We start from the raw sequence: 25,030 nt of genomic DNA, 5'->3' as shown, positions 1-25,030 counted from the left end.
AAGGCAACAGACAAAGGACAACTGCCATTTTGAGTGCTTGTTTTTACATATCTAGATTTTTAAAAAGAAGAATGTTTTGTTTTAAGTAAAATAATGCAAGATAAAAAATTATATCATGAACTGTAAAGTTCCCCCCGAAATGAGTCTTTATTCCTGGATCAGATGCTTGGCACAATTCCATGAATGGAAGGTAGGTAGAATCCTTTTCTACAGAATGAAAAGAGCATCACAAGTCTTAACTGTTTTTAATGAGAAGATGGACACACAGACATGATCTAAAACTTCAGAGAGCAGCCCTGGCATACTATGATCTTTTAAGAAGTGACATTTGAGTTTTTCAATATCTCATTTCTTGGCTCTAATAATAGTGATAATATCAGTAATGCTTGTACCAAAGTCTTCTCCTCACCCATCCCATTCTGCACAAAAGAGAGCAGTTCATTAGAAGCTGGTAGTTTCCAATGACAGATCCTAGGAGACTCAGGCCCAAATTAAGTTCCCCAAACTCAGCATTGAGAGCTGTCCTCAACGACTCAGAGAGAAAAATGTGGAGAGGGTGAGCAATGAGCCTGAGGAAAAAAACTAATATAGCACGATTGTCTGCAAAAATCAAGGGTCAGGAAGAGAATTTTGTCATAAGTTTTCTTATTAAAAATATAAAAAGAGAAAGGCCATATAGGAATTGAAAATGGTACAGTCATTTTGGGAAATACCACAGCAGTTCCTCAAATGCTAAACATAGGATTAGTTATACCATATGATCCAGCAATTTTGTTCTTAGGTATATACCCAGAAGAACTCAAATGAAGATTCAAATGAATACTTATATGTTAGTGTTCATAGTAACATTATTTATAAGGGCCAAAAAGTGGAAGCAACTCAAATGTCCAGCAATTGACAAATGGATAAGAAAAATGTTATATATCCACACAATAGAATATTATTCATCAGTAAAAAAAAAAAATAATAATAAAGTACTGACACATCCTACAGCATGGATGGACCCAGAAAGGATTACACTAAATGACAGAAGCCAATCACAAAAGATCACATATAGTATGATTCTGTTTATAAGAAATGTCCAGAATAGGGAAATCCATAAAGACAGAGAATACAAACTAGTGGTTGCTAAGGGCTGGGAGGAGGGAAAGTGGGCAGTTTGTCTGGTAAGGGGTTTCTTTTTTTTTTTTTTAATTTTATTTATTTATTCATGACACACACACACACACACACACACACACACAGAGGCAGAGACACAGGCGGAGGGAGAAACAGACTCCATGCAGGAAGCCTGACGTGAGACTCTATCCCTGGCTGAAGGCGGTGCTAAACCGCTGAGCCACCCCAGCTGCCCCTGGTAAGGTCTTTCTTTTTGGGGTAGTGAAAATGCTCTGGAATTGGATGTTGGTAATGGTTGCACAACTTTGTGACCACTAAACTGTACACTTTAAAATTATGATTTTTGTGGTATGTGAATTATATCTCAACAAAACAAAATGTTAAAAAAAAAAGATCACAGCAGAATACATGAACAAGTAAGCTATCGCCAGAGACTATGGGACCTGCCCAGCTACCTGGTTTAAAACAATAAGGTTTCTGGGGTGCCTGGCTGGCTCAGTCAGAAGAGCGTATGACTCTTGATCTTAGGGTTGTGAATTTAAGTCCCATACTGGAGGTAGAGAGTACTAAAAAAAATTAAGCAAACCTTAAAAAAAAATTTAAAAAATTATGTTTCTAAGTGTACAAATTATGTTCCTTAAAAAATCTTTTTTATGATATAAAAAAATTATATGGGCAGTTTTTATAATACTAGGAAATTTAGGAGTAAACAAAAATAGAAAATAAAAATTGTCTATAGGTACTCTGTACCCCCAAGTCAAGCACCAGAAACATGCTAGCATATGCTTTCACATGTTAAATTGTTCTTACCATTCCAATAGGCAAAATTGGTCCCACCTATGAACATGTACCTACAAGGAAACAAGAGAACATATTTCACTGTGAGCCCACAGCTGTGGAGGGTACCCTCTGTTCTAGCAATTAGCACTCACAAGTTCACATTTGCCCCACGGGCAAGTATATCATGGAGGGAGGAAGCCACCACTTCAGTCCTCACTGTTGAGTGTGGCTGGCCCCAATGATCCAACCAGCCGGTATAGAATTCAGAATTCACCTAAAAAAGAGGAAAGGACATGGAGCTCAGGATGGATTTATGACCTTCCGAAGCTGCCACTTCCCTGTAACCATCACCTTACCAACTCTACTGAAGGAAGGATGGGTGGAGAGCGGTGTATCTGTACATTTACTGCCTAACCCAAAGCTGGAGGACCAATGAGAGATTCTAGTAATAGCACTGCCCAGAATCACTTTTTAGGCACCAACAATACAGGTATTCCTGAAAAGCTGTACCTGCCACAAAATTTTGTTAGCCAAATCCTACTTTAAATAAGGCAGGGAAATTTGTTGGGCAAAAGAACTGGGTGGCAAAATATTTTAATGAAATGATCAGATCTAAGTTCACCCTTTGTATCAATCCAGATTTTCAGATCTCAGGTTGGCTTAAAGTGAGGTGGACTGTCCAAGTACTCAGCAAAGCAGGCCTCAAGTACTTCATGTTTCTCTTGAGCATTATGTTGCCACAACCTTCATCTAGAGAAGAAAGAAGAAATCTGGACATGTTCTGGGGCCTTCTTGTCTCAGGGTCTCGAAAATAGCTCCATCCAGAGTCTGTGAATGCAGACTGCCAACCAAGAAGAAAAGGCATGGGACCTCAGCCCTCAAACTGTGCCAAGAAACACAGGAGCAAGTATAGAGAAGGGAAGAGCAGAGAGCGAAGGGCTGAAGGACTATACAGATCTTCCTGGACTTTGTCATCATCTCCTCCTTCGGGCTGCCTGTCCAGCATGCCAGAGAGCCTGTGCTCACCTGGCTGCCTGTCAGAAATGCAGAACCTCAGGCCCCACCTTGGGCCTAGTAGGTCATAGTCTCCATTTTACCAAGATTCCCGTGGGATTCATAAGTGCAATAAAGATGGATAAGCTCTGTCACAAGGAGCTCTCAAGAAACACAGTGCTGAGCTCAGATCCTGGCACTGCCACTCACCAGCTGTGCCACCCTGGGTCAGTGACACATTCTCTGAGCCTTGGCAAAAATGCAGTCAATGATACTACCTGTGAGAGTTACCATCAAGGCCAAAGGGGATGAAGCATGCAAGAGCACAGCCTGATTCATGGCAGGACTGTCACATTTGTCCCCATCTGTTCCACTCCAGCACAGGGCCGCAGTTTCCAGTAAGAGCATGGCTGTGTACAGAGGGCAATGCGCCCGCAATCCCATCAGCTGCTGACCCCACGGCTAGAAAAAGTAAGGACCTATCCCCTTAGTGCAAACAACCACACCTCAACCCACACTTCACCCCCAATTCTCACCAATGGTCCTTTGGGCTCGCTCTTTCTCTGGATTTGGAAAGCAGCAGTGATGTTGGCACCTGGAAATTATGAGAGTGAGAAAAGGTCAGTCATGGGAATGATAAGAAGTAGAAAGAGTTCTTCATAGATCTTCAGCCTGAAGCCCCACCTTCCCCCACATGCCCGTGGGGACACCTCTGAGCCAGCTGTCGGCTGCACCCTGGCCAGCCATCTGACGATGCATAGGGGCCATGGAGCACTGCTTCCTCCCTGAGGCATCTCCCTGGCCTCTCCTGACTGCACTGCCTCTGAAGATCATGTCATAGGCTTGGCTCCACCAAGTTTCCCCACGGCCTGGACATGTGTTTTGTGTTCTCTTTTCACGTGGACATTGGAGCTAGATGTTCCCTATAGGACGGGTTTGCTTTGAAGACACTTCTTTGCAGCCTGGGCCGCACCACACGCACAATACTGCCCAGTAATTAACAAAGCAAAGGGAAGGACATGGTCTAATGGTGTTGACACCTCAATAACAGCATATACTCTGATTCTGAATTTGTACATCATGAGCCATTCCAGGCTATGTGCCCTTTTTAAATAGTCATCAGGACGCCTGTGTGTGGGCTTGCTCCTGGTGTCTTCTTTCTCCCCCTTCCCTTTCTAAAGGGAATGAACCTCTTCTCTCCTTCAGTGACAGAGCAACCATGGGTAGCATTTCTCTGACCAGGGCAGGAGAGACCCTGGCCCCAAGCTTCACGATCCACTTCCCACAACAGGTACCCAGAGTGGAAATGATAGCAGCCAAGACCTCCAAATAACCCCTTGCTCTCTGTAAGCCCATATTTCAAGAGAGAACATACTCATCAGGAGTGGAATCTCATTTATTTCATGGCTGTAAATGTCTCACTATTAAGCATCAGGTGGCATTCAGATCTCTCACCTCTGTTCTCATGAGCTTCCTCCTGTGACCTGACCCTGGGCACTGCCTCCATCCCACATACATGAATGAAGCTGCCATGAGCCCCACCTGCCTTGAGTACATGGGCCTTCTAGTGGTCTATCCTTCAAGCCAGTGCTGTAGCCACTGTGCAATCACCCCACACTCACATAGTGCTGACAACAAACTTGGAATAACCTTCACAATGTTTCTCCCAACCAAAAAATACTGTGCTTCTTCATCACTGTGATGGGAAGCTTGCCAAAGCAGGAGGAAACCAGCATGCCACTTCCTTTGCTGCTCTTTGTAGACAAGTTATTTCATCACCTAATGCTCTCAGCAATGCACTATGTTTCTAGAAACACTCCATTCACTTAAAGCCAGTTCTCTTCTTTTTTGCCAATGTAGAGGAATCTCTTTAAAAATGCAACTTAATGGGGTACCTGGGTAGCTCAGTTGGCTAAGTGTCTGCCTTTGGCTCAGGTCATGATTCCAGGGCCTGGGATCGAGTCCCACATTGGGCTCCCTGCTCTGCGGGGAGCCTGCTTCTCCCTCTCCCTCTCCCTCTCCCTCTCCCTCTCCTGCTCCCCTTGCTTGTGCTCACTCGCTCTCTGGCAAATAAATAAATAAAATCCTTAAAAAACATAAATAAAAATGCAACTTCAGTTCTAGGTACATCCTCCTCAAGAAAAAGCCACTATTGGGTGTGCAATGTGGGTGGAGTGTCTCATACCTCAGCCAGGAAGGCATTGGGGTCTTTATGCTACTTGAAGAGTTAACATTTATTTTGAAATAATTTCAAACTTATAGAAGAGTTGTGAGAATAGGACAAAGAACTCATGCTCCTAAAGAACCAAGATTCCCAAATTGTTAATATTATGCTACATTTGCTTTATCAGGTTCTCTCTCTGAATACACTTATTTTTTTCTGAACCATTTATGAGTAAGTTGCAGACATGATGACCCCTAAATATTCCAGTGCACACTCCCTGTGTTTAAATAAACACAATTATATAAAAAAAACAACAGGAAATTAACATGGATACAATCCTATTACATAATCTACAGAATTGATTTAAAAAATTCTATTGTCCCAATAATGTCCTTTATAGCATGGAAAGGTAGAAAGCAAGCAAAAAAGTCCAATCTAGGATCCTTTACAGGAGCACATGCTGCCTGTAGGCATCATGTCCTTTATGAAAGCTGCTCTCAAAACATTTATTACAGCTTGGAGCTTCCTGGCCATGCTGTCCGCCCCCAGAACTTGTATGTGTGGAGCCTCTGCAGCATACACAGCACTAACCAGTCAGGGAAGACAACTTATGTGGCACCTACCAAACCACCTGCAGGCCGTCACGGTTCACAGTGTTGAGTTCCACAGAAAGAGAACGGAAGTGTAGGGAAGTTCCCTGCACTCCAGGACGGACAGGTCCACACTACCCGGCCAGCAGGTGACCTGAGGTGACAGCCCTGAAAGGCAACTGCTTCAGGCAGAGCTCCTGGCACCAGCCCTAGGAGACAGGGCTCCAGGAGAGCTTACCAGCGCTAAGAATGGAGCTCTTGCCTTAAAGGGTAGATCAGCTTAAATAAAATCTGTGCAGTAGAGGAGCGCTTTATTCACGATTCCACTTTACTTGTTACTTGGTAAAGTTTGAGAAATCTCTTTCAATTTACCCCCTTAAAACCCAGCTGCCCAGAACGATTGATGGAGTTACCTGCCCATGCCTGCATGGCCTGAGCGGGGTTTTCTGTGATCACAAACACCAACCTGGTCCAAAGTCCACTGTGGCATAGAGGCCCTGCAGAGCCCCACACTGCAGAAACTTTTCATTTGCCCCATCAGTGGTGAACAGAAGTACATCATTGCCCAGGTGGTGGTGGAAGAGCTTCTGCAGGAAACGCAGATAGTCATAATCGCAGGTAAAGTAGCTGCCATATTCATTTTCAACCTGCAAATTAAAAAAGAGACAGGGAGATCAGGAGGGCCCAATATACTCATTCTCATGCAAGCTTTTGTTTGCAGACAATACCTGAACATCTGTGAGACAAGGCCCAAAGATTGCCAAAAATATTTCCTACACTTGATCCTCAAGGCTCATTTTTCAAAGAGCAACTCAGCATAAAAATTTACTTTCTACTACTTCCCGCTCCACCAAAGTAGGAAAATCAAAACGCACCATGTCACCTTTGGGTTGCAGTGATGTTCTACTCTGTACTGGATCATAGATACTTTAAATGTCACATAATTAAGAACTTCCCATGGTAAGATATTAGAAAATGGGGGGGGGGGGAATGCAAAGAAAATAGGAAAATCGTGTGTTAATTCTATTACCCAGAAATAAGTGCTGTAAGCATTCTGGCTTAGTCTTTTTTTTTTTTTTTTTTTTTTTTTAAGATTTTACTTATTTATTTGAGAGAGAGAGAGAGAGAGAATGAGAGAGAGCATGAGAGGGAGAAGCAGACCCCCCCCCCTCCCCAGGGGAAGGAGCCAGATCCCAGGGCCCAATCCCAGGACCCTGAGATCATGACCTGAGCCAAAGGCACTTAACCCACTGAGCCACCCAGGCACCCCCTGGCTTAGTCTTCCAGATTTACACACATACATACATCCTAAAGTCATTGTTCTCTGTTCTCAAAACTGGTATCATATTACTTGCACCAGGTATAGCATTAGTTTTGCACCTTGACACATTATGCAAAATGTCCACAGGAACAACGAGGGCAAATGCTGGATAAAGATTTACCATCACTTACTGATCTACTGTCAAACAGGGCGTTTCTCCTTTTGTACTTGATCACCAGTGTTCAGTCTGTGTTCAATAGCATCAGTGGTTTTCAACCAGGGGTTATTTTTCCCCCCAGGGAACGTATGACAATGTCTGCGGATATTTTTGGTTGTCACAACCCGGGGCGGGGAGGGTGGGGAGGGTGTGCTGCTGGCACCCTAGTGGGTAGAGCGGCCAAGGGATGCTTCTAAACATCCTATTTGTCAGCCTCCACAACAAAGAATTATGGCAAAAGTCCTGAGGGTGGGAGACTGCTCTGAGGCATGCATTCTTGATGGGGGAGGACAGCAGGCCCAAGGAAGTGAAAATTGATTCTCCTCTTTTTAAAATATTTTATTTATTTCTTCATTTGAGACACAAAGAGAGGCAGAGACACAGGCAGAGGGAGAAGCAGGCTCCATGCAGGGAGCCCAATGTGGGACTCAATCCCAGGACCCCGGGATCACAACCCGAGCCAAAGGCAGACGCTCAACCGCTGAGCCACCCAGGTGCCCCAAAATGGATTCTTACAGGAGAAAAGAATAGCTTACTCTTTTTTATCTGTAAAGCAGAGACATACAGTAGGTGGGAGGTATCAAAATTTCGTGGGAAGACAGAAGAAAATGTCTAAGGAGGGGTAACAATGAAATAAAGGTTAAGGCTCTTTAGGGGTAACAATGAAATAAAGGTTAAGGCTCTTTAGGGGTAACAATGAAATAAAGGTTAAGGAACATTCCTCTAATGCAACAAAACAAGTGACCTTCAACTCTACCTAATACATCAAGGAATCTCAGAGGTATAACATTGAGAGAAGGAAGCACTGCATTGAGAAATACAGCCAATGTTTCCCCCCATAGAAAATTCACAATAGTCACAACCAAACTATAAAGTCTGGGTATGGGATCCCTGGGTGGCGCAGCGGTTTAGCACCTGCCTTTGGCCCAGGGCGCGATCCTGGAGACCCAGGATCGAATCCCATGTCGGGTTCCTGGTGCATGGAGCCTGCTTCTCCCTCTGCCTATGTCTCTGCCTCTCTCTCTCTCTCTGTGTGACTATCATAAATAAATAAAAATTAAAAAAAAAAGTCTGGGTACATTTACAGGTAGTAAAAATATAAACAAAATCAAGAAACTAATGGCCACAAAGGTCAGGACAGTGGGAAGAAGTCATGAAGGACACCTGGAAAACTTCTTGGGTTCTGGTCACATGCTATTTCCTATTTCACTTGTATGGTGGTCACGTGGGTGTTGTTATCCTAATGCATCATTATACTACACCTTTGAGTTATACTTCACAATCTTACAAAAATGAAAAAAAAAAAAAAAAAAAAAAAGCCTGGCCATAAAGCTTCAACCTGCACATAATGCAAAATAAATTTTTCTGATCCCGGGGATCCAAAGTCATTAAACATAAGCACAAGAAATCATGAGCCACCCCCCCCCCCACCATCCCCACCCCCGCCAAAAGAGGCACCTGGCCTGATGGTGACTGGGGGAGATGAGTGAGGACACTTCCCTGGAGGGGCTGCCCAAGGTAGCTCTAGAGGGAAAGGAAATGATTCAGGGAAGCGGACAGGCAGAGAGGACTCCTGCAACAGGTGGCCTGTTTCTCCTAAATGGCCAGTAGCTTCGTGTGGCCTGTGGACAGTCAGGGAACAGGCATGGGGCAGTGAAGGATGGAGATGAGCTAACTGCCACCATCATTCTTTGCAGAGTACTGCTGCCCAAATAGTTTAATGAATGATGGTTTTCCCAGAGAGAGGGGATCCCTTTGATAATACTTTCATGTTACAGGTTCAAGAAGCAAAACAGACGGTAGCGAGTATGCCCAGCACCAAGAGCTTCACTGGTCATGAAACCACCTTGAAAAAGGAGCAGACTTTCTCACACTCACACAAAACTTCCCTGGAGCAACTGCTCCTGACACTTTGATTGGTCCCACAGGGGTCGCTGTGGGAATAATTGGAAGCAATGCTAAGAAAAGCTTTGCAAATACCGGCAAGATACTTTCCTCCTCATTTTCTTTTTTTCCCTTCTTTTCATAAGATCTACTTAAATGGCCATGTGTTCCTTTGTCATTTGGCCATCCAGAAGTTCAGAGCTAGTTCCAGGGCCAGTTCTAGCAAGTAGGTGGGCCTGGAGCCTCTGATCCTTGTGTTCCTTTCTGCCTACCACCACATCCCAACCCAAAGCTCATTTAGGGTCACTGATTTTTTTTTGAGTTAACTACCCATTATCAGGATTATTATTACTACCCATTATCATGATTGTACCTTAAAATATACAGGCTTGCAATAAATGCATAAACACAATTGGGCTAGGTTTTTAGAAAAAAAGGTCCACATTTGCACGGCAGCTCAGAGCTGTGGTCACGGGCACAGGCTTCGGAAGCCCAACTGTCCACATGCAAGTGCCAGCTCTGCATTTCTCAACCGTGGGGCTCCACCTATGAAACAGCTCCATCTGTGGGAGGCCCATGAGCTGCCCTCATTGGGCTGTTATGAGGATTAACTGAGTCAACCTGTGAATCCCTGGCACCCAGTAAGTGCCCAAAAAGCTAGCAACTCAGAGCACGCTCACATTCTATGTTCAAGTCAGTTAGAGAGAAACAGAGGTGGTGCATAGACAGGGAAGGTGAGAGGAACAACACACAGATGAGGGCTTGGAGGACTCACAGACAAAGGCATAGTGAGATTCAGAGGAATGCTTGATTTTTCTAGAGTAAGGGGTCAGTCAACCTTTTCAGTAAAGGACCATAGAGTAAATATTTTAAGCTTTGTGGCCACATGTCTCTCTGCACTGCTGAACTCTGCTACTGATGTGCAAAAGCAGCCACAGATCACACACGAACGGCTGGACATGGCTAGGTGCCAACATCCCTTTATTTACAAAAACAGGCTGTTGGGGCACCTGGGTGGCTCAGTGGTTGAGCATCTACCTTCAGCTCACAGTGTGATCCTGGCATCCCCACAGGGAGCCTGCTTCTCCCTCTACGTCTCTGCCTCTCTCTGTGTGTCTCTCATGAACAAACAAATAAAATCTTTAAAACAAAAAACAAAAAAACAGGTCGTCATGGGCCCTTGTTATAGAGTCACCATCTCATCCTGTAAGCTCCTTTATGAAGCAACAAGGCACTGCGGACTTCTAAAGTTGGTGATCTCACACAACATCAGGTAGAAGCAGGGCTGTTACCTCATGACAAATACCCTATAAATTGGATGAAGCAAAGTTGTGGGTGAAAGGTCCCCACTCCTAATTATTGTCACCTTGGATATTAATAGGCATTTGTGGCTTTCCTTATTTTAGGTGTGGTCTTGGTAAAAATGGAGATAAATATCCACATAGGCAAAACAGCTTAGGTGGTGCTGGTTTAGCTAATCTTTCCAGAAGAGAAGACTTGCATATATGGCTGAATCACGGTCCAGGCTGGGCTCTCTGCACCTCTAAGATAGCAATCTCATGTGCCTGTGGACACATGGGCAGGGTCTCTTCAAACTCTCCAGGCACCCAGACAGAGCACCAACACTGTGAACAGAGTAAAGCCATCACTTTGCCCTAGGCCTGAATGAAGATAGAGACAGAAAGCTCTGCATACCAAAATACTGTCTACCAACACCAACTCTCTAACCTATCGGATTCTATTCCATCCCAGAACTGCTTGGTAAGTGTGTGAGGCATACCCACGTGTGGCGTGACCTTGTGGCTGCCAGCCACACACATGGGGAGCAGAAGAGAAGGGAGACATCTGTGGTCAGAGGTGAAAGCAAACAGACTGCCCTAAGTACCTCACAAACGGAGGCACCAACAGAGATTCTGAGAGTCACGTGGATGCCAAGTACTACAACTGGGAAGGCTTCCAGACAGAGTGCCTAAGTGGACTGCAACTTAAATGCCAAGAGGCCACCATGAATTTGGTATACAGTACAAAGAATTTTGAATGATATGAAAAAATGCTTATGACATAAGACTTAAGTAAGAGAAGTCAGATAAGGGATGCCTGGGTGGCTCAGTGGTTGAGCATCTACCTTTGGGTCAGGGTGTGATCCCGGGGTTCTGGGATCAAATCCTGTATTGGGCTCCATGCAGGGAGCCTGCTTCTCTCTCTGCCTATGTCTCTGCCTCTGTCTATTGTGAATAAATAAATAAAATCTTTTAAAAAAAAGAAAAATCAGATAAGAAACAAGTCACACAGTTTAAACTGACTCTATAAAAAGAAATTTTTTAGGGGATCCCTGGGTGGCTCAGCGGTTTCGCGCCGGCCTTTGGCCCAGGGCGTGATCCTGGAGTCCCAGGATCAGGTCCTGTGTCGGACTCCCGGCATGGAGCCTGCTTCTCCCTCTGCCTGTGTCTGCCTCTCTCTCTCTCTCTCTCATTCTCTCTCTCTATCATAAATAAATAAAAATAAATCTTAAAAAAAAATTTTTTTTAAAGTCATGGAAAAGAATTCAAAGAAATCTCTCCAAAATATAAAGAGCTTTGCTTCTGGTTCCTGACATTTAAGTGACAATTATGGTTTTTCTGTTTTCTTATATTTTTTTGTACTTCCCATACTTACTTGTTTATTTAGGAATCAAGGGGCAAACGGGCAAGCAGCTGGAGGTCTGAGAGGTGGAGGAGGAGGGGGAGGAGGAGGCTGAGTCCCCTGGGAGGACCCACAGTCAAGTTTAGGTCAGCCTAGGCTGCCAAGGATGCATACAAGAAAAGCCCCCATTGCAGCCAACTTTGTACTCCTCTGGGGAGTTCATATCTGATTATACCTTTTGTGGCATTTCAAAAACCAAAAGGTAAGAAAAGTTGTGACCAAAATTAAAAGAGAGTTGGAAAGAAGCAGAGACTAAAAAATGAGAAAGACTAAAGAAAAGCTGAGGTTAAGAGAAAGGAAGAAGACCCAGTCATGCAAAGACACAGTCAAGTGGCAGCCTTGAAATCTTCGTACAGAAAAATGGGCTCCTCTGAGCTTAACCAGTACAGACTCAAGACAGGTGGAGGAGCATTCAGCGCTACCTGGACATCCCTCAGGAGCAGCAACCTGGCCTCTCTTCCCCGTGCAGTGTCGGAATGCTCACTCTGGCCAGGCCTGCCTTCTCCTTGCTTCATTCAACCTACACCTGCAGAGCAAGAAAGTGCCCATGCTCCCTTTCCACAGTGACCATGCCTATGACTGTCCATAACAGTGTTCATAAGAAGGAAATCTTGCCCACGCTTCTGTAGGGACTGCCACACTGCCACCCTTTGTTGTTTCAGGATGCAGCCAGTTTTACATGTATTCCTTGGCAAGTGACTAGTGAGCATCATTTAATGTTTTACCTATGTAATTCGGCAAACACCACAAATTGTTGCAAGTCAAGTGTCCCAATTTTTCATGTGGAAAATACTTGGCACATGATATACCCCACAATTTACCAGTCTTTGCAGAGCAAAGAACAGATGGAAGAAGGAGAGTGGGGGCAGGAAGCGGGAGAGGAACCATGGTGGCCCCAATTCACCACATCCTCTTTCCTTCCTAGCATGAACTGACAGCCTAACCAGTGCAGACACCAAAGCATTTCAATCTGTTCTGCATCCCTGCAGCCAGAGACAACATGGTACTAGAGAAAGAAGACACAGGCCACAGGATCAGTGGACCTACAGTGCCATCCTGATTCTGCCATCTGCTGCTGGGTGTCCTTGGCCAAGTCACTCAACCTCTTTGAAGTTCTTCTTTTAAAAGAGACGGTGGTTGGAATAATTGAATAGCACCAATAGGGCAGTCAGCACATTCTGGTATACAGCAGGCATTCAAATGATAATGCCTCCCCAAAATGCAACTTAAATAAAATCACCAGCTGTGGCATTGCCTCGTAAAGAAACAGACTTATAAAGCTCATATCTGCATCACTCTTGGATATACTGAGGATGGATGAAAGCCTTCCCCTACCACCTGCTCATGTCTGAGGTTACCTGCATGGTTATAATCGGCCCTCCGTTCTGATAGAGGAGAGGCTTCATCTTGGGCAGGAGGACTCCCAACCATTTGTCCACAGCTGCAAGGTAATCTGCAAAACAAGACAGGTTTAACTCCATTCCACATCCTTCTGTGCAAACAGACACAAGGCCGCCCTAGAGCTGGCAGCTGAGACCAGGATATGCTGGATTCAGCAATTACCTGAAATGCGGTAGCTGCATGCACTACAATCTGATAGAATTGTCCTGCAAAGAGCCATTTCCTCAATGAGCTCTCAGCGGACAAAGCAGTATGCACGTTATCTGTTCCCGCTACTATACACCAAGCCTGGAGTGCAGAAGGCATCCAGCCCATGTTTGTTGAATGAAGAAAAGAGTGCCTGAATGGTGTGTCTTTCTGTCATAGAAGGATGGGTTGTTTTTCCTTTTAATTTATTTTATTAATTAATTTATTTATTTATATTTAAATTCAATTTAGCTAACATATAGTGTATTATTAGTTTCAGAGGTAGAATTCAGTGAGTCATCAGTTGCATATAATACCTGGTGCTCATTATATCACATGCCCTCCTTAATGCCCATCACCAGTTACCCCATCCCATGATGCACTTCCACTTCAGCAATCCAATTTGTTTCCTAGAATTAAGTTTTGTGGTTTGTCTCCCTGTTTTCATCTTATTTTTCCTTTCCTCCCCCTATTTTCATGTGTTTTGTTTCTTAAATTCCACATCTGAGTTAAATCATGGGGTATTTGTCTTTCTCTGACTGACTTATTTCGCTTAGCCTAACACCCTCTGGTTCCATCCACATCATTGCAAATGGCAAGATTTCATCCTTTTTGATGGATGAGTAATATTTCAGTGTGTGTGTGTGTGTGTGTGTGTGTGTGTGTGTGTGTGTGTACCACCTCTTTATCCATTCATCTGTTGATGGAAATCTGGGCTCTTTCCATAGTTTGGTATTGTAGACATAGCTGCTATAAACACTGGGGGGCATGTGTCCCTTTGGATCACTGTTTCTCCAAAGAAGACATGCAAATGGCTAATGGACACATAAAAAGATGTTCAACATCGCTCGGCAACAGGAAAATATATGCCTAAACCACAATGAGATACCACTTCATACCAGTCAGAGTGGCTAAAATTAACCACTCAGGAAACAACAGATGATGATGAGTATGTGGAGAAAGGGGAACCCTCCTACACTGTTGATGGGAATGCAAGCTGATGCCACCACTCAAGAACAGCATGAGGTTCCTCAAAAAGTTAAAAATAGAACTACCCTACGACCTAGCAATTGCACTACTAGGTATTTTTCCTTTTTATTTTTTTTCTTTTTAAAATTAAGTTCTAATATATTATATATTTACATTGACAAATTATATATCTACATTGAAGTACATATTTTGTAAAGTTGCCATAAGAATGAAATGAGATAACACAAGTGGAAACTTAATAATGTATTAAGAGTGGAAAACAGGAGGGTCATATCCTAAGAAGGAAGTATATGTAGAGCATAGTACACTAGCCATTTGCACAATAAATTTAATCAATGTTAGCTGCTCCTATGACCATCTCCAACACTAGCATTACCAAGAGAAACTGAAGTCTTCTGAAGACAGAAATTCAGCTAAATGAGATCTCTGATCAATCAGGGTTTACAGCCAAAATAACTTCCAGTTGTTTAAAAAGACAAGAAAAAGACATAATTTATAGATAACTCTGTAAAAGCAGACAAATGAATTGCCATTTTGATTAGCTAGATGCTATCACCAGCCATGTAATTTATTGAGAAAGTAGGAAGAGAAAGCATTAAAGTCAGTTGGTAAACCACAAACAGGGCCAAATGCCAGTTCAAAGGTACTGGTTTATCAGCAAGATCTGGTCAAATAGTTCAAATGAGCCTTATTTCCTACATATTGAGTGTTTGCAGTGGACAGTGATTAATACTCACAGTTCCAGTAAGCTTTCAGAGGTGTTTGTACAGAAGCACCCCAGCCTTCAAAATACCTGATGCTTCTGAATAAAATGTCAAAAGACATTATAAATTCTCTCAAGACATCTGTAACAACTTACCTGGATCAGAAGAACGGAGAATAATAGATTCTTTTAATAATAGCCAAGCAGGTAATCCTCCCTACAATGGGGGTGGTGGGTGAAAAGAAGAAGACAGGAGTCATTATAAGGTCTCATGGTGGGGGTGGGGGATAGGACTTACTCTCAGCAGTGAGGAAAAAGGAGGAAAGCTTCATGGAGGAGGGGTATTCGAACTGGGCTTTCTGGTTTATAACTTTCAAGGAGATAAGAAATTATAACACACTGAAAGTCAGATGACTTCACATGAATGCAATGTTTGAAGAATCCGAGCCTTTACAAAGATCATTCCAATTAACTTCACAACTACCCCATGAGGCAGACAGCCCATACCATGAACTGCTTTTTACAATGGGGAGAGCTATGTGAGTGAGCACAGAGAGAAGGACACAGGCCTTCTGACCCTCACCGGTTCCTCTCTGCTGAGGCACCTCCTAGGGTAAAGGTCACCTGTGCAGGCTACAGTCACAGGCTCAGTGTTATCTGGAATTAGAGACTTATTTAAACTGCTCTAGCTTGCTGTCCCCCAGTTCCCTGCCCATCACCCCACCCCTGTCAGGGGCACCAGCCAGGTAGAGCCTGGCCCAGCCATACTCACCATGTCCCACTCTGCACAGATATAGGGTCCCGGCCTCAGGATGACCAGCAGTCCCAGCTCATGGGCCAGCTTAATAAAATATTCCACATCCTGCTCCCCAGAAAACTGGTACTGTCCTGGCTGGGGCTCGTGAAAGTTCCAGGGCACGTACCTGCCAAGACACACACAGTCCCTTGTTGGAAATAAGTAAAAAATCCAGATGTCCTGTGTGAATTTCTGAACTGGCAGTAGGAGTGTCAACCCTCAGACACTCACATGGCTCCCTCTGGCAAGGCCTCTGGGAAGCAGGCCTTGTCTCGAGTTTTCTCAGTGGTTATGAAAGTGAACCAAACTTGGTGGGGGACACTTTCAAGTTTATGACCCACCAAGAATGCCTATTCCTATTTAATGACTTAAAAAACCCACAGAATTACACAAACATGAATTACTACTATGTAAAGGTTATGTATGCCTGTGGAAGGTCCAGGAAAATGAAAATATCTATGCTAAGGCAATAAGAGGGATACTTATTTTTTGGAAAATGTTTTTTTAAGAATAATTTTTAAAACTCCTAACCCCTGTGTCTTCTTGCAAAAGATTTTGTCAGGAGGTAAAGCAACAAAACACTTTTAACAGTTCCCCTGGCTGCCTTTAGCAGAGGTCACAAATTGAAATAGGAAGCCACCCAGCGTGCCATCACAAAGGTCTCTTGGGTGACCCCACAGCTTTGGGGCTCTCTGGGACAGGCAGCCTCTGTTCAAACACAGGTGGGTCCTGGGTGCCCTTGGAATCTTCCTCTGCACTTCTCATCCCTTATCTTGAAGAGGCTATCAGCAATCCTCATGAGTAGTGCAAAAAACAGAGCAGCCAGCCACCCCAACATTCCCCCCCGAATTAGTCACCTCACAACAGGAGAGATGAGGCGAGATAGTTATTGAGGTCATTCTGAAACTCCAGGCTAGAGTTACCCCACAGAACCACAAAGAGAAACTGGGTTTCGGGAGTCTACCAAGATGCCCCCAAGAGCTGGGAGATGCCATGGCTGCCTACAAACTTTCAAATTCTAGAGAGACCTCTGGCCAAACATAGGCACTCGGGGAAATTTCAGCTTCACCAGCTATAAACAGGAATGAAGAAACAGCATCCTTCATGTAAAGTGCCCTGTACACAGTAAATGCTCAATCACCAGTATTCCCCTTTGCCTTTTAAAAATTTATTTATTTATTTATTTGGATTATTTATTTATTCATTCATTCATTCATTCATTCATTCATGAGAGAGAGAGAGAGAGAGGCAGAGACAAAGGCAGAGGGAGAAGCAGGCTCCTCGTGGGGAGCCTAATGCAGGACTCAATCCCGGGACCCTAGGCTCACGACCTGAGCTGAAGGCAGGTGCTCTACCACTGCGCCACCCGGTGTCCCTCTGCTTTGCCTTTTTAAGCTGATATTCATTTTATGATTTCCAGTGACAAAGTTCATGATCGGAAGATGGGCCAACGGAACTCATGCCAAGCCCCTCCCAGAGCACCAGGTTACGCTGTGTCCTGTCCTGAGGAATGAGACAGCGAGCTGCACTGAGGGATCCAGCTGCTCTCTCTCTCCAGGTATGGGTGTCTAGGCCCAGGTGAGAGCCCAGCGCCCTCTTACTTACGTCTGGATGGCATTCAGCCCAGCCATCTTCATCTTCAGCAGCCGGTCCTTCCAGTAGAAGCGGGGCACGCGGGAATAGTGAATGCTTCCTGAAATGTAGCGGAAGGGCTGGCCGTCCTTCAGGAAGCGGTTGTGGCTGTAGTCAATTGTGAATGTCCTCTGGGAAGCATTCTGCAGAGCAAGGATGGGACCACATGAGAACTCTATCTTCTGCATTTCAGAAGCTGACTTCCTGACTAGGGCAAGTGGTTCCCTGCCTATTTCATTTGTGGAATATGCAGATGGAGTTAATGCCTGGCTTCAGGGCTATAAAACAAACCATGGCTCTGTCACTGGCTAATGCACTCAGACAACAGAAATCATTGAGGAGGACCATGTGCATCAGGATCCCAAAGGGTTTGCGTTCCAGAGGCCAGCACTAATCTGACCATGGGCAGCTGAGACACAGAACTTCTATTCCCAAAGAGAAAACCCTCCTCGAGGTGACTCCTTCCTTGGTACAGCAAAGCCCAGTGTGTTGGGAATAGAATACATATGTACACACCCTCCCTCCCTGGCTGTGACTTGCTGGAGCATGGGATGTACCTCAACAGTAATGTCACTGGGCTGAAAGCAACCGATGAGAAGTCTGAAGTCCTGGCTGGTGCTCTAAATCCCGCAGTGACTAGGCACATACCTTCTCTAACCCTGTGTCTCTGCTTCCATAAAATGCAGGATGTCAGACTAAATGAACTTTAAGACAGAACTTTAAGGCTGCATCCCAATTTGTGAATCACGAACCTCATTTAGGTGATGACTGGCACTTAAAAAGTTTTTTGATCAGCACTTTTTTACTTATTTATTTTTGCTTATTTATTTTTGAAGATTTTATTTATTTACTCAAGAGACACACAGAGAGAGAGGCAGAGACACAGGCAGAGGGAGAAGCGGGCTCCATGCAGGGAGCTCGATGCAGGACCTGATCCCAGGACCCCAGGATCACGAGCTGGAGGCAGACGCTCAACTGCTGAGCCACCGAAATGCCCAGATCAGCACTTTCTTAAATGAAAGAGAATAGAAAATATCAGGGTCTTTTATTGTACACAGTAAAGACAAGTATTAATTAGTGAAAATTTGTTTTATATACATATATAAAATTGCATTTGATGTATGTCTCCCTGGGCTGCAATGAAAGGCATATTTCTAGCAAAATAAAAAAATCTAGGCAAATCAAATTTCGAGAAACACTGGGGATCAGTTCAGAAGCTAAAATGCTAGGTTTTGAAAGGGAAGCCGATGGTTAGGTAGAATGGAACACTGCCCTCTAGTGGATGGAAAAAGGCAGTGAGGGGTCACAGGTGCCACCAGGACCACAGCCTTAAAATTAATTGCTGTCCTCCATTGTTGGTAAGATTCCTTGTGCAGCTTTACGCTTTTTTTAAAAAAAAGCTTTTTTCATAGCAGCACACAGTCCATCACAGCTTTGGAGGCTTCCCTTGAAGCCATATCTGGAAGCAACTGTAAGATCATGAGTCCTAGATCACACTTGGCCTGAAATCCAATTAGGGAATTAAAGCACTGTGATGGAAAGTTTGACAACATAGAGTAGATTGCTCAGGGGAAAATGGAAAGCTTTACTGCATGTGAGCTCATATCAATAAAGCTAATCAGAAAGCAAACAAGCAAGCAAGAATCATTTCAAAAAAAAAAAAAAAAGGCCAGAGTGTCAATCTAATATCACTTTGTTGTTCTAGTAAACAAGGCTTTAACTGCAATTCAAAAGCAAGAAATTCCTGAAGAAGCTCACAAAACATATAAAAGTTACTTATATCAGATAGCCCACTTGTCTAGAGGAGGGGGCACAGAGGAGCTGATGAGGTTGCTGAGAAATGATCTTCGCAGACAATGGACTCTGGCCTTCATTCCACTCAGCAGAGCACCATACCTACATTCAAACAACCCCAGAATCCAGCCCAAATATCTCCCTACCGTCAAATATTACCAACCACCTACTATGTGCTGAATAATAATTAGAGGGAGCCACACAGATGTGGCCACAGCCTACGTGAAGCTTCCATATGGCTTGGAACAGACCAGGTGTCAACATCATGAGGCCCAGATGGTAAAGTGAGGATAAGATCATCATGTTGCACACCTTTACGTAGTACTAGCTATCAATTATACCTCCATAAAGCTGGGGTCAGAGTTAGAGTGGAATGCTGCAGTGTGTAATAGATGGCATGTAACCCGGGAGTAGGGTGTGAGGACAAATTTCCCAGAGGGAGGAACTCTGGCTCTCAACTTTGGCCACACATCAGAATCACCTGTGCAAACTTCTAAAAATAGCAAAGTCAGGCCTCACCCCCAGACATACAGATTTTAATTGATCTTGGGTGGAGGCATTAGCATTTCTTAAAACTGCCCAGATGATGATGTAATATACAGCCAGGGTTGGGAACTACTGGTTCCAGCTAAGCCCTAGGATGAGGAGGAGTTAGGCAAGAGGAAGGACACAGGCAGAGGAGACAGTGTGTGGGAAGCAGAGAAGGAACCCTGGAACCTCAGTACAGACAGTGCATGGCAGGGAGCTGAAGTGAAGATGGGCAGGGACCAGGCCAAATGAGCCCCGATGTCTACATTCATGGGCCTGGGCCAAGAGCCATGGGCCATGGAGAGCAACCCAGAAGACCACGTGAAAACATGTGTTTTCAAATGTTTGGCACTCTCGCCTTTTCCTGAAGTGGCAAAAAGGAAGCTGAGGCATGGACCATGGTGGCGGCAGTGAGGTGGGCAGTGGACAAGGAGGTGGAACCTACAGGACCAGGGGGTAGTTAGATGTAGGACAGAGGTGCTAACCTCAACAGGCTCCCACTGGCCTCGCTGGAAAAATTGGGGGCATTTAAAAAAAAGAAAGAGGCTTAAAAGAAGTATCACCTAGGAGAAAATAAAGACTATGTGGATATTAACACCTGTGAGTTACACGTACGTGATTCCTCTGCTCACTGTCAGCCTCTTAAAAATGGAACAGGCAGACATTATGTTCTTCATGTTGTGATTCAAAAGGAAGTACAGCCCCACCTAGAAGCAGTCCCAATTACCGAACAGGAACCTCAACTGAACCTTAACTACTGACAGCACAATGAAGCAAAATATGCCAAATTCAAAATGTGGGACATTCTAGAAGTCCAATGATAGAGTTGCTTCAAGAGATTGATGGCATTAAAATCAAACAAAATAAAGAGTATTAAAAAAAATAAAGAGTATTGTCATAAAATAAAAGAGAACTTAAATGGCATATGACCTAATGCAACATGGGAACCTGGTTTGGATGCTGATTCTAATGAACTGCAAAAAACCCCAATGTTGAGACAGGGAAAATCTGAAAACAGAACAGGTATTATGTGGAATTAAAAGAATTACTGTTCATTCTGTTGGGTAAAACAATGGCATGGTGATTACACAAAAGAAGAAAAAAGTTCTCATCAGTTAAAGATACATACATGACAATTTTTAAAAAAGATTTTATTTATTCATGAAAGACACAGAGAGGCAGAGATATAGGCAGAGGGAGAATCAGGCTCCTTGTAGGGAGCACCATCGGGGACTCGATCCCAGGATCACGACCTGAGCGAAAGGTAGACACTCAACCACTGAACCACCCAGGTGCCCCACATACATGGCTATTTATGGGTGGAATGACACAATCTCTGAGGTTACTACAGATGAAAAAGAAAAAGAGCAAACAAAAGAACAGAGGGCACATAAAGCAAAGGTGATCATTGTGGAAGCTGGGTATTCTCTCTTTGTTCGTTTGTGTGTTTGTTTTAATTGTAACACTGGTTAAACCAAATTGCACTTCAAAATAAAGCCTTTTTTTTTTTTTGGTTATAAGAAAAGTATGTTCATGAAAAGAGTTGTAACAAATGTCTACAGCAGCTTTGTTCATAATTGCCTAAAACTGGAAGCAAGCAAATGTCAACAAGAGAAACGATATGCAAACTTTGGCGTGTTCATATAATGGAATACTTCTCAGCAATGAAACAGAACTACTCGTGCTGCCAATAATATGGATAAATCTCAGAAAAATCATACTGAGTGAAAGAAGCCCTACACAAAAGGTCCATACTGTATGAGCCCATTTATATGAAGTTCTAGAACAGGCAAATCTAATCTATGGTGGGAAAAAAAATCAGAGTAGTTGTTGCCTTTGGGAGGGGGAGGCAGAGATTGCTTGGTAAGGAACATAAGGGAACTTCCTAGGGTAATGGTAATCTAGCTGAATAAGAGTTTCGATTATACAAATATGTACATTTCTCAATTCTCATCAAATGGTACCCTTGAGATGTATACATTTCATTTATGTAATATTTATCTTAAAAGGGGAAAAAAGGGCTGTAAACAAATATTCACCTCTAATTAATGATATAGGACATGCTGAAATACTTGGAGGGGAAAGTACACTAATGCTTGCAACTTACTTTGGAATACATCCAAAAAACAAGATGAATTGAGGGATGGATGGATGGATGGATTAGAGGGATAGATAGTAATATGCTAATGGTAGAATATGGATGGTGAGCATAAAATTCTTTCAACTCTATGTGTGAAAATTTTTCCTTGTAAAATGTGGACACAAAAAAAGTGGCGGGGGGGGGGAGGATTGGGGAAAGGTGTTCAAAAGGTACAAACTTCCAGTTAAAAGATAAATAAGCACTAGAGATGAAATGTACACCATGGTGACTATAGTTAGCATTGCTACGTGATATACTGGAAAGTTGATAAGAAGGGTAAATCCTAGGGGCGCCTGGGTGGCTCAGTTGGCTGAGCATCCAACTCTTGGTTTTGACTTAGGTCTGATCTCAGGTCCAGGGATTGAGCCCTGAGTAAGGCTCGGCGCTCAGCACAGAGTCTGCTTGTCCCTCTCCCACTGCTCCTTCCCCCTTTCATATTTATTTAAATTTTCTAAAATATTTTATTTATTTATTCATGAGACACACAGAAAGAGGCAGAGGCACAGGGAGAGGGAGAAGCGGGCTCCCTGCAGGGAGCCTGACGCGCGGGACTCGATTCCCAGACTGGGATCAGGCCCTGAGCTGAAGGCAGATGCTCAACCACTGAGCCACCCAGGTGTCCCTATTTACTTATTTAAGAGAGAGAGAGAGAGAGAGAGCGCACATGTGCACGAGCAGGGGGAGAAGGAGAAGCAGACTCTTTGCTGAGCAGAGCCCGATGCAGGGCTCAATCCCAGGATCCTGAGATCATGAACTGAGCTGAAAGCAGCCCCTTAACTGACTGAGCCACCCAGGCACCCCTCATACATAAATAAAATTTTTTAAAAATGAAAAAAAGAAGGTAAATTCTATAAGTTCTTATTGCAAAGAGAAAATTTTTTTCCTTTCTTCTTCTTTCCTTTCTTTCCTTTCCATTGTATCTATATGAGAAGATTGACTTTGGCTGAACATACTGTGGTGACCATTTCACAATATATGCAAATCAAAACATCGTGCCATACACCTTAAATTCATACAATGATGAGAGTCATTTGTCAGTAAAACTGGAAAAATAAATATAAATAAATAAAATTAAAAGGTGACTGATGAGGAGCATCTGGATGGTGCAGTTGGTTGAGCAACAGACTCTTGATTTTGGCTCAGGTCATGATCTCAGGGTCATGAGACTGAGCCCTGCATCAGGCTCAGTGGGGAGTCTGCTTAAGATTCTCTCCCTTTCCCTCTGTTCCTTCCCCTGCTTGTGTGAGCACTCCCTCTCTAAAAATAAATAAATAAATCTTTTTAAAAAAGTGGATTAATTAAATAAATTATGGTCTCTATAGTAAGGGCAGTGTACATGAATGTATGTATACACACATGATGAAGTACTATGCAGCTTCTGAGACCAATGAGATGCTCTTGTCCTTGCAGAAAGATCTTCAATACATAACGAGGAAAAAGAGAAGGCTGAGAAGTGTTTTTAAGGCATACCTCTGTGAGTTGCAGCCCTTGTGGACAGTCGTGTGTGAGCTCAGTATACACAAGACGCTCTGTGCTGACAGCATCTTAGCTCAGACCCACACCTTGGGACTTTGCGCCTTTCTGTCCCACTACAGGAGCCTGCTGACCCAGGGATCCAGGAGTGCTGGGGTGCCCATGCCCATCAGGGCAACCCTCAACCAATGAGGGTGGATAATTACATCTTTCCAGCAGACAATGCAGGAGATGTTCTGTGGACCTTCCAGGAGATCCTGGCAGAATTTTGGCCCTGCTGCCAGAGCAAGAACCATGATACATCCTTCTACAGACTTCTGCTTCTTTCCACCTGTCCCTTGTGCCTGCATTCTTAGATCACTTCTCAGATCCCTTGCACTCAAGCCCTTGTTTCATGTTTTGCTTCTAAAAGAACCCAAATAAAGACAATGGGTATCAGCAGATCCTCAGGATGTGAGCCTATACATGAATTTCTCATGTCTATTAAACAACAACAAGAACCCTATAATTGGTGTTAAGTGGGTGGTGACACTCTGCATTATGCAAATATGAATTCTAAGGTCCCTCCTGTGCTGGACTGGGAGGAGGTACAGGCAGAAGGGGAGGAGTTGGCATCTGCATTAGCTCTACCCCTGGAATGGGGTGGGATGGTAGTAGGTACTGGTAATTATAAGGATTCTGAGGCTGGCTGATCTTTAAAAATATTTTATTTATTAATTCATGAGAGACACAGAGAGAGAGGCAGAGACACAGGCAGAGGGAGAAGCAGGCTCCCTGCATTGAGCCCAATGCAGGACTTGATCCCAGGACTCAAGGATCATGACTTGAGCCAAAGGCAGATGCTCAACCACTGAGCCACCCAGGTGCCCAGAGGTTGGCTGATTTTCATTAACAGCTTTGGAAGCTTGGAAGAAAGATTGCCTGATGTGCTCAAGTCAGCATTCTGTGATGCCAGAGGCTTTATGGCCATATCTAAAGAGATTATGTCTGCAGCTATGTCTCCCAGCTGCAGGCATCAGGGAGCTGCCTGATGTAAGGCTCAGGACTGGGCACACTGGGAGAGGACCCTGAGGGGCAGAATGTAAGGCTGGATGGAGGGAAGTGTACTGACAATCTCCCGTGACCTATGAGTTACCATCTTGATAAAGGTACGTTAACCTAGTTCCTAAGCTGTTGGAACCAGACATGATATTGGCCTACAGGAAACGAGGTGGAGATGCCAGGATGGGCTTCGCATCCTGTGGAACGTGTGAGATGTTTCAAAGAGATGGGAACACAAAAATGGTGACCAAACAACCCACCATCTGATGATATTCCCCAGGACAGGCCAGAGAACACTCCCTTCAGGAAGGAATGAACTGCTGAGGAGGGCTGTGGCATCCTTGAGAAGCCCAGTGAGGCTGTCCTCCATAGGCAAGGGATGACAGAAAGTGCTGCTGTGGCACTGAGGATGACAAGACTCTGGTATAACCAGAGAGGAACCATATAATTCCCAAAACGACCAGCTAGGCCAGAGGGCAAACGGGGTGTGTTGACCAGTGGTGATCTCAGGAAAAGGCTCATAAGCCACAGCATTTCCAGTGGGTGGGATGATTGGGTAACCAGCAAGGGAGCTGCCTGGTGTGTCTAACAAGGAAAAAAAATCAAGAACTCATAAGCAAAAGGCTGATGCCAGCCGCTGCAATGGAAAATTGTGA

The 25,030-nt window shown here is 44.1% G+C and overlaps 1 protein-coding gene across 2 annotated transcripts in view; it reads right to left on the bottom strand.

Annotated features, from left to right (window-relative positions):
- GLB1 (galactosidase beta 1) overlaps positions 1-25,030 on the bottom strand; it is an 82,173-nt gene that overhangs the window by 43,057 nt on the left and 14,086 nt on the right. The window contains exons 1-9 of one of the 2 annotated variants that reach the window (XM_026016380.2): positions 17,956-20,985; positions 17,372-17,541; positions 15,743-15,893; positions 15,127-15,187; positions 13,049-13,143; positions 6,113-6,293; positions 3,429-3,487; positions 2,052-2,173; positions 1,930-1,970 (exon numbers count right to left, since the gene is read on the bottom strand). In XM_026016380.2, coding sequence (XP_025872165.1) covers positions 1,930-1,970; positions 2,052-2,173; positions 3,429-3,487; positions 6,113-6,293; positions 13,049-13,143; positions 15,127-15,187; positions 15,743-15,893; positions 17,372-17,403 — 742 coding nt within the window. In that variant the 5' untranslated portion in view covers positions 17,404-17,541; positions 17,956-20,985. Of the gene's footprint in view, positions 1-1,929; positions 1,971-2,051; positions 2,174-3,428; positions 3,488-6,112; positions 6,294-13,048; positions 13,144-15,126; positions 15,188-15,742; positions 15,894-17,371; positions 17,542-17,955; positions 20,986-25,030 lie in introns of those variants that run through there. The other variant, XM_072726343.1, reaches the window with a different exon arrangement.

Source organism: Vulpes vulpes, chromosome 11 (assembly GCF_048418805.1).
Source record: "Vulpes vulpes isolate BD-2025 chromosome 11, VulVul3, whole genome shotgun sequence".
Lineage (NCBI taxonomy): Eukaryota > Metazoa > Chordata > Mammalia > Carnivora > Canidae > Vulpes > Vulpes vulpes.
This window is presented reverse-complemented; position numbering and strand designations above follow the sequence as displayed.